The sequence below is a fragment of the Phoca vitulina genome, unplaced genomic scaffold, assembly GCF_004348235.1.
Source record: "Phoca vitulina isolate PV1807 unplaced genomic scaffold, GSC_HSeal_1.0 scaffold389, whole genome shotgun sequence".
Taxonomy (NCBI): Eukaryota; Metazoa; Chordata; class Mammalia; order Carnivora; family Phocidae; genus Phoca; species Phoca vitulina.
The window spans coordinates 111-9,164 of record NW_022590076.1 but is presented as its reverse complement, the minus strand read 5'-3'; the positions used below and the strand labels follow the sequence as shown (position 1 = coordinate 9,164).

At 63.5% G+C, this 9,054-nt stretch overlaps 1 protein-coding gene across 1 annotated transcript; it reads left to right on the top strand.

Annotated features, from left to right (window-relative positions):
- Positions 1–792: 792 nt before the first annotated feature.
- LOC116629212 (reduced folate transporter-like) lies at positions 793–6,973 on the top strand. The gene is made up of 2 exons (XM_032399517.1): positions 793–914; positions 6,599–6,973. Exon 2 carries the CDS (start codon positions 6,642–6,644, stop codon positions 6,927–6,929), a length of 288 nt encoding a protein of 95 aa, XP_032255408.1. The 5' UTR covers positions 793–914; positions 6,599–6,641; the 3' UTR covers positions 6,930–6,973.
- The last annotated feature ends 2,081 nt before the right edge of the window (positions 6,974–9,054 follow it).

Sequence of the window (9,054 nt, the reverse complement as noted above, 5' to 3'; positions counted from 1 at the left end):
TGAGCCAGTAGGTGTGGGTAGGTTCCAGTGGGCTCTGGAAGGGGCCTCCCAGTGGGGGCTGCATGAGGGGGTGGTCCAATTGGGGTTCTGGGAGGAGTGGTTCAGTGGCGGCTTCAGGGGAGCGTGGGAGGGCACAGGGGAACAGAGCAGAGGGCTGCATGGGGAGGCGGGGGCGGGGGAGGTGCGGTCTGGTGGGGGCTGCAGGGGGGGCAAGCCAGTAGAGGCTCCGGGTGAGGTGGGGGGTCAGAGGGACGGCCCAGAAGGGGCTGCTGCGAGGGAGGGGATGGTCCAGTGGGGGTGCATGGGGACGGAGCGTGGGGAGGACAGTCCAGCGGAGGCTGCGGGCGGAGGGGCAAGGGGCTCGGAACGGGGGGGGCGGGGGGGCGGTCCAGTGGGGGCTGCATGGGGGCGGGGGGGGGAGCGAGGGACAGTCTAGTGGTAGCTGGGGGCCGAGTGGTGCGGCAGATGGACGACCCAGCGGGGGACTGGGGCGTGGCGGGGGTGGGGAGACAGTCGAGAGGTGGCTGCATCGGGGGCGGTATCGGGAGGGGCCGTCCAGTGGGGGCTGAGGCCGGACGGGCAGACGCTCCGGGGGTGCGCCAGGGCCCTCAGCGCGGCGCCCCCGCCCCCGCCACGAGGCGGCCGCGTGACCTGGGGGCGGCGACGGGGCGGACCGGCGCGGGGCGAGCGCGGGCCGTGTAGCCAGTGCTCGGGCGGGGGCGTGGTCGGGGGGCGGGACTGGGGGCGGGGCTCCGCCGCCTTTCCCGGCAGCGCCCGCGGCCACGGGTCACTGTGTGCCCGGACGGCGCGTGCGCCCGGTCCTGGTGGGTCCCCGGCCCCCGCTACCCACGCGCCCCGAGGAGCGGCCGCCGGCCGCCCAGGTACTCCGCGAGGCGCGCGCTGGGGGCAGCGGGGTGAGTGCGAGGTCACGGGCCGGGGGCTGCGGGTGAATGCACAGGGCGTGGGCACTGTCCGCGCGTGCAGGGCGCGCCCAGGGCGCACGGTGAGCCGTTCCTGCCAGCGGCGGCCGTGGATCCCGCGTGCAGCGCGGCCCCCTCGCCTCCGCCCGTGTAGGAGGGACTCGGGCTTCGGTCGCCAGCAGCCTGCTGCTCCCCCGCCGCATTTCTCCCCGGTGCTCGCGGTGCGCGCACGCTCAGCACGCCGGGCTCGACGGACTCGCCTCCTGTCACTTCCGCACGGTCCGGCTAGTTGGGGTCTGAGCGCCGCCCCGACCCTCCCCCGTCACCCTCGGACTCCGGGTGCCTTCCGCGGGATGGACAGGACCGCGTGCACTCGGTGCTGGCGTCAGGGCACCGTGGCCCGGCAGAACCACCCTGGCGCACGTGTTCCTCCGGCGGGAAGGCGGGGCGGCGGGGGATTCCCCAGCCACCCACCCACCCGACCGCGTGGACCTTTGACGCGCCTCCCAGTCCCCTGCCAGGCCCTTCGTTCGTCTCCCAACCCAGAGCTCTGTAGGTGTAGATTGACTTCACTTTCTGGAGGAGCGGTTGGAGCAGAGAGTGCTGGAGTGCGCCTGGGCACCTGGGCACTGTGCTTGCAGTCCTTTCCTGAGTGGACCCAACACGTCTGCAGGAGGAAACTGTCCCCAGAGATCCTGCGTGCTTTCCCCGGCCGAAACGCTTGTCCTGGAGAGTCCGGGGTTGTGGCGCAGGCACGCTCGGTGTGTTCCTGGGGTTCTTTACTATCTCGGGGTGCCCGGCCCCAGCTGGCCTGGTCTCAGAGTACAAGTTAGAATCCGAGCCAGCTCAGAAATCCAGAATGCATCTAGAAAAAGCTGTTTTCCATTCTGCTTAAAGTGCAGGAGGGATTTTGGAGCTGCCACCCGGTTCCCTGCAAAGTGACAGGTGTTTGCTCTCTGCGAGGGAGCCTGGAGGGCCCAACTGCAGCCCAGATGGAATCGGCAGAGCCAGGACTTTCTGGCCTCAGGGAGCTGCCTCCCTCTGCAGGTCTGGGAGCCCAGAGCCCATGCCTGAGGGTTCCCGGATGGTGTCTCCCCCTGCTGCCTCTGGCTAGACTGCATTGCTCATTGTTTGCACTCCCCTGACTTGGTGCTCCTAATTTCTTTCTTTTTGAGGGGGCTTTGGTGGATGTTAATAACTCCAGATATTACAGTTATTGGTGCTGGGCAAAGGTCATCAACACCTCCTGGGTGTTTTAAACTTGTGGGTTGAGTGTCTACAGCAGTGATCGCCAGGGGGCTTAATTTTACTCTTTGGAACAGGGAACTGTGTGTCAAGTGATTTGGGGGGAGGGTGCAAGGGTTTTTCATTTTTACTAAGAATGTAATGAACCTCCCTTGTTAACCTGGGAGAGTAGTAGCTGGTTTAAAACACAAAACAAGACAGGTGGTGTTGGGTTTTGGTTTGGTTTTGGGTCTCCAGGCTAACTAGGTCCTGGAGGGACAGAGCCCGGAGTAGCTGCTGGTGCTGCACACCCCCCCCCCCCCAGGACAGGTGCTGGAGGGTTGCGAGGAGGGGTCCCTGTGGGAACTGTTAGAACCTTCTCTGGGAGGCACGTGGTGGGGTCCTCGGTTCTCTCCCTTGACTCTCCTGGTCGGTCGGTATTTCCTTTGCTTGCCCTGAAGGGGCCTGAGGTTGCATGGTGTTGGGCTGGGGTCAGCACACTGCAGTCCGGGCTGGTCCTCCTGCCAGCCAGCTGCCCTGAGCTTGGGCACCTCATTTGCCTTCTGGGCTGTTTCTGCACCTGTGAGTGTGTGATGGGGTCTCCCCACCTTCCCTTCCTGGAGGGTGAGCCTGGGAAGGGCTCTGTGTTTAGAAGAGCAGTCTGTGTTTTCGAGAGAGGACTTTGAGTCACAGCCTCCTGTCAGGGTTGGCGATTACACCCAGCGCAGGTGAGCTGAATAAACGGACCCGAGGCAGACGAAGTCCACTCCGAATGCAGGCAGGGCCCCAGCCTCGCTGGCTGAGACGGCTGGCTTCTGGGTCCGTCGGCCCTTTTCCTTGAACCTGGGTCCCTGCCACGGGTGGCCTCTCCTGGGGAAGCTGAGTAACGGCCGAGGCTGCCTGCCGTGCCCCGGGCTCGCAAACACACTGGGGCCGGGGTGCTCCACATTTTTTCCATAGCAGCCGCTGTTAAAAATGGATTTCCAATCAGACTCTGGAGTTTTGGCCCCTGTTTCTGTGGCAGCCAGTGCTCCAGGGATGGGGCCAAGCTCCTCCCCATGACCCTGTCCTGCCTGGCTCAACTCGGAGCGACCTGTTGTCCAGCCTGTTTCAGAAGTCTTTGAAAGTGCGCGTGCGACGGTGTTGACAGAAGTGTGGAAGATGCGCCTCAAAGATGCACATTCCAGAGTGGACACAGGCCTCGTGTCCCCAGGTGTCTCCTCGTTCAGATAAACTTTATCACTAACCACCTCACGTGGGCTCTTGCTGTAGCCTGCAGGGCTAGCAGCCCCTCAGGGCCGGCCGTCCTTTCTTCTGGGAGACCATTGGGGGCGCTTGAGCTGGGAGGGGTGACCAGAGGTCCACTTTGCCACATGTGCGGTGCCGTGGGACCTCTCATCTCGGGAGTCTGGGAGCTGCCCACGAAGGGGAGGTCCAGGACTGTGACCCCCCCCCGAGTTGGAGGAGGGGCAGATTTTCTAAGCAACACTCAGGAAAAATGTCTGAAGCAGAAATGCAGGTGCCCAATTTTGAAGGATCTGGTACCTTTTGTGCTTCTCGGCGTTTTTCTCTGCCATTTTTGGCATGGGGCAGGGTGAGGCTCGGCCAGCCGTGGGGCAGTAAACGTGCTGTTTGTCCAGGGTGAGCATCTCCGTTCATGATTTTGGAGAGCAGGTCCTGGGCGCCTGGGCTGGGGAGAGCTTGAGTTCCCCTTTCTGGTGCCCGTGCAGCGGGCGGGAGGGCTGCTCTTCCGAGGAGACTCCTGCTGGGAACTGGAGACCTCAGGTGCACTGGCCCTGTGGGGGAGCCCCACGCCTGCGAATGGGCTACAAGTGTAGAGCGAACACAGTGTGGTCCCCAGAGGTGAGACGTGTGTGTGGGACACTGAGCCCAGGGCTCAGTGAGCTGTGGGGACACAGGGGCCCATAGCATCATGTGCTCAAAGAACAGGTGGCCCCAGAGGCTTGGGCTTCTCCCCAGCAGCTGGGGGAGGCCTCTCCTTCACTCCCACCATTATGAAATGTGGGGGGGGGGCTGGAGGACGGGGGGGGGCTGGGGGATTACCTTGTCCAGCTTGCGCCCTGCACTGGGCAGTGTTCCCAGGTTGCAGGGATGGAGCTGGGGGGTGGGCTGGGAGGGAAGGGGCTCCCTGAGACACTGTCTCTGCAGACACTCCCCCTACCCTGTGAGCTCTCTGGCCAGCACCTGGGGCGGCTCCCTGCATGCCTGTCCTTCTGGGGTTTGAGGCTGGGCTACCTCTGTTGTGACCCTGGAGGACTCCTGGGGGCCCTTCTGAGCAGTGGTTGGGGGCGGGCATGCCATGGTCCCTGGGAGCACTGGATGTGGAGCTCTGCGTGTCCGGCCAGGAGTCCCGAGGCAGTGTCTCCTGGGGGTGCCGTGCTCTTTCACCTGCTCAGACATGCCTGTGGGACGTGTTAAGGTGCAGAGTCCCGGGCTGTGACCCAGACCTTCAGATAGCTGCACAGGGCAGAGCCCAGAGCTGGAGTTCCTGACAGTTCTCAGCGTAGTGTAAGAAGCACTTCTCCTCGGTTTCGGGAGCTATAGGAGTCCAGGATACAGAACGGAAAGCGTTAGTGTGTCTGGTGCTGGTGTTTGAAGCTTCCGCCATTGCCCCAGGATTCAGGGTACACCAGGTAAGGGAAGTTCCCTTGCTTCTGGAGATGACACCTTTTGAACAGGAGGGCCGAGTCCTCGGGCTCCTGAGGATGGAGCTGGGGGGTGGGGTGGGGTGGGGACCCCGGGCTTAGGTGGATTCTTGGCTGTTCACCCCGTGCTGCAGAGCTTAGCTGGGTGGGTGTGGGGTCGCCCTGGCGTCCAGGGAGTGTACCTGGGAGTGGGACGGTGAGCTTGAGGGGAGTCTTCGGGCTCGGGGTGCACCCTGAGGTGTGAGTGGTTCTGCCTGTGCCAGGCCCTGGGGCCCTCCCTTCCGTTTGTGCAAGCTCCCAGTGGGTTTGCAAAAGTGAGTACCGGTCTGTCCTCGGGAGCCCTTGGCATGCGTCCCCGATATGACAGTTTCCTGCAGGGGCCCCAGAAGGCGGGAACGGTCCTGCTCTTTGGGCCACAGTTCACTTTGCTGAGGCCCCAGGCCTGGTGTGAGGACTCCGTCTGCCATCCATGGTCCTGGGTGGGGAGGGGGTCCTCTGCAATCCCCTGGCTTTTCTGGGCCTCATCCTGGGAGGAGTGTGGGAGCACTTCCTGCTGGGACGGTCTCTGAGCTGCATGTGCTGGGAATCTGGTGGCTTTTCCTAGGGGTCCCTGGACCCGCCAAGCCCTGCAAAGCGGGCCCCACATCTTGGGAACTTCTTGTGCCCACTGCTGGGAATTGGAGGGTTTCTCCACAGGTCCTCTGGGCATGGGCTTCACCTGACACAATTCGTGGCTGCTTGCTTTTGACGTACTCATTTATAAAGGAACTTTATGTTAATGCCATAAACGCGAAACCAGTATCGCTTGACATACAGAAACAGTAACAGAGTTAAACAGTGGAAACGTGCAGGTAGATCTGACCCCTGGTCCCCTCTGTTAGAATAGGTTTAGTGGGTTTTGGAAGGGTGCTGTTCACACCTGGGTCAAAGGGAGCCTTCTGGACGGAGAGTTCTCCCCATGTGACCTACCGGTCTAACTAACGCTTCTTCTGGCTCTACCCAAAGTGCCCCTGGGTAAGGCTGCCCTTGGGGGACACGGGGCTGGACAGGGCCACCTGGCAGCCCACGCCTCTAGCTGCTTCTCTTTAGGGGAGCCTCAGGGGCTGCCAGGGTCATGAGCCTTAAGGTCTGGGCCTCTGTCCCATGTGGTCCCTTCTGTCACCTTGTCACCCCCGCCCCCGGAGGCTCCTGCCCTCCTCACCCACAGTCAGCTTTACCTGCAAACCCCATCTGCCACATCCCCAGTCTTGTGCATGGGGTCCCCCCCCCAGAGATTGCTGGGACGGCCCTCCCAGGTTGCAGTTGGGGCCACCAGCCACCCTCGCTGTGGCCAGCTGTGGCCAGCTGTGGCCTGGCGTCCCAGCAGGCCTCTCCCAGCCCATACGCTCTGAGCCATCTCAGGGCCAGGTGACACTCCAGTCGCCCTAGCTGGGTGCGTGACACCAGCTGCGCCCCTGGGACCTTTCCTGGGGAGGGATTCGTGCCCAGCCCATAGCCACAGCCACCCCACTGGGAGCCCTAGAGATGAGTGTGCCTGAAAGACTGGACTTTGTGTTTGGTTTGAGTTGATTGATATTTAAGGAGCTCCCGTGGGTGGTGGGGTATGGGGTGCAGCAACCTGCTGGCTCCTGGAGGTGGTGACAGGCTAGGCCGCGCGTGGGCCCCCTCCCTGTGCGGGTGTGGCCATTGAATCCTGACCACGTGAGAGAGCACTGGAGTTTCTGGGGAGGAGGGGGGCAGTCCGAGGGCTGTTGGGTGGGCTGCCCTGACCCTGGGCTCATCTTCCAGGAACGTCATCGTCTTGTCCGGGGTTGCCGGGGGCCTGGGCAGCATGGTGCCCTCCAGCCAGGCGGCGGAGAAGCAGATGCCCGCGGAGCCGGGGCCGGACCCTGAGCTCAAGTCCTGGAGGTGCCTGGTGCTCTATCTGTGTTTCTACGGCTTCATGGCGCAGTTGCGGCCTGGGGAGAGCTTCATCACACCCTACCTCTTGGGCCCCGATAAGAACTTCACACGGGAACAGGTGCGTGGGCACGGCCTGCGGGGGGGGCGGGTGTGGGCAGGGGCGCTCCCCGGCCTGAGAGCAGCTGAGCCTGCCAGGTTAGGTGGCTGTGTGGTGTGAGGGGTCCTGCCCCCTACCCCTCAAGGGGCACCTTCACACGGAGGGCCAGACTCTGACTTCCTAACCAGGCCAAAGAGTGAGGGCAGCCGCTGAGGGTCTGAGGGAAGAGTGCGGGGAACCGCAAGGGCTCGCTGGGGTCGGGGGGGGGGGGGGGGGGGGGCAGGCTTGCATCCAGCGGAGACCTAACAGCCATTTGCCTGAAGAGAGGACCAAGGAATTTACTCGGCGGGAAGGACAAAGATCTCCTGGTTGAAACTTGACTAATAACTTCTACCCTGGGGCCGTAGAGGAGTGAAAGCAGCAATGGGTTTTATCCCTAGTGCTTTCCTTATCTGAAGAACAAAAAGAGCCGAAGGGCTGTTGGTAGATAAAATGCACCAGCTGGCCTTCTGTCGGGGCTTCTGTCGGAGCTCAGGTCCCCACCCCACTCCTGCCCCGGAGCCTGGCCCCAGGCTGGCTCTACCTGTGCTCCCTGGTGCAGCTCAGCCCCCGCCCTCAGCCTCCGTCCCCTCCAGCGTGTCCCTGGGTCCCACTGAGCTGCTGGATTTTTCTGGGAGGCCCTGCCTTTCTCCGAGAGCCTGACCTCTCCCCCTTGCAGACCTTGGAATTCTTAAGTCCTCTGGCGTTGCTGTGCAAATGAGGCCTGACCCTCAGGGGCCCTACGGGGTGGGGGGGGGGGGGGCAGCTGGCTTCTGTCTGACACGTGCAGGCGAGTGGGGTCAGGACGGCCTCTGCGGCATCTCCCCACCGCGCTGCCCGGGGACATTTGTCCACACCCGGTCCGGCTGCTCTGACCTCGGCACACTCTAGGGGCTGAACCGCAGGTTCCCCTGGTGCTGAGGCGGCGGCCTGTTTGTCGCCCCCGAGGGAAATGCTGCTTCAGGTGTCCAGGGCACAGCCGTGTGCGGGTCGGTGTGCGGTCGGTGTGCGGGTCCGGTGCGCGGGTCCGGTGCGCGGGCTCGGACTCCCGGTCCTGCTGCGTGTGTGGCTGGCTGCGTGCTTCCCTCGCCAGCCGCGGGTTGGCGCCGCCGAGTCTCTGCCCATCTGATAGCCGTGGGGAGCCGGCTTGCTGTCGGCGTGTATTCCTTTGGTGTGCGTGGCCGGGCCTGGCTGTCACCTGGCCGTCACCGTGCTTGCTGGGCCAGCCTCCACATCGTCCTGCGGGCTGTCTGCCTCGGGCTTGCCCTGGGGATCCGACTGTCTCTATGTCACCTGTTTCTCCCTGTCTGGGCTGGTCCCCTCACTTTGCTCATGGTGTCCTGTTACGGGGGGTTTTAAGTGTTGGTCCTGCCAGACTGTCCTTCATGCTTCTTTGCTGTGGGACGCCTGTCCTCTCTGCCTTAGCAGGTGCCTTGGGGAAGGGTCGGCTTGCTCTGTACCTTCAGGCGATGATTCCCTTACATCAAGCTGCCTGGGCTGAGTCCTGTGGTGCGGCGCCCATGGGGAGCCCCCATCCGGGACTGCTCACAGCACTCCTCACAGGGCTGGCCCCACCTGTCGCCCGTCAGCCCTGTCAGCCCTGGGATCGTCAGGTGCCCTCCTTAGGGAAGGCCCCTGCCCTGCCCCTGCCCTGCCCTCGGGCGGGACTCAGAGCCCATCCAGGTGCTGCCAGGGATCGGGCTCTCACGCTTCCTCCTGGATTTTGGGTCCCCTCGTCCCGCTCCTGAGAACCCACTGTTCTGCATCCTTCCTGCCCTTCCCATGGCTCTGGCCCCCACCCCAGTTGTCCTGGCTGCTCTGGGGCCCAGCCGAGCCTGCCCATTCAGAGAAGCAGCTGCCCTGAAGCCACCTGGATCCAGATCCGGGCACGGTTCCTGTGTTTCACCCGTCAGCCTGGACCTGGCCTGTCCATACACTAGGCTGTTGGGAAGGCATCCAGGCATCACTAGGCTCAGGCCAGTAGGAGGCTGTCCTTGTGCCAGTGCTGGGCCACTTGACAAATGCCACCTGCCCCGGGGACTTTGTGGGTCCCCACTCCCTAGTACCTTCCAAGTGTGACATGGTTCAGCCCTTTGCCTGCCAAGCCCATTGAGGATGCAGTGGGGAGGAGGAGGGGAGTAGGAGGAGGAAGCAGGGGAGTGGGGGGAGGAGGAGGCAGGGGAGTGGGGGGAGGAGGAAGCAGGGG

What these genes read in the sequence shown, in the direction of transcription:
- LOC116629212 (XM_032399517.1), top strand. Translation starts at nt 6,642, where the DNA reads ATGGTGCCCTCCAGCCAGGCGGCGGAGAAGCAGATGCCCGCGGAGCCG.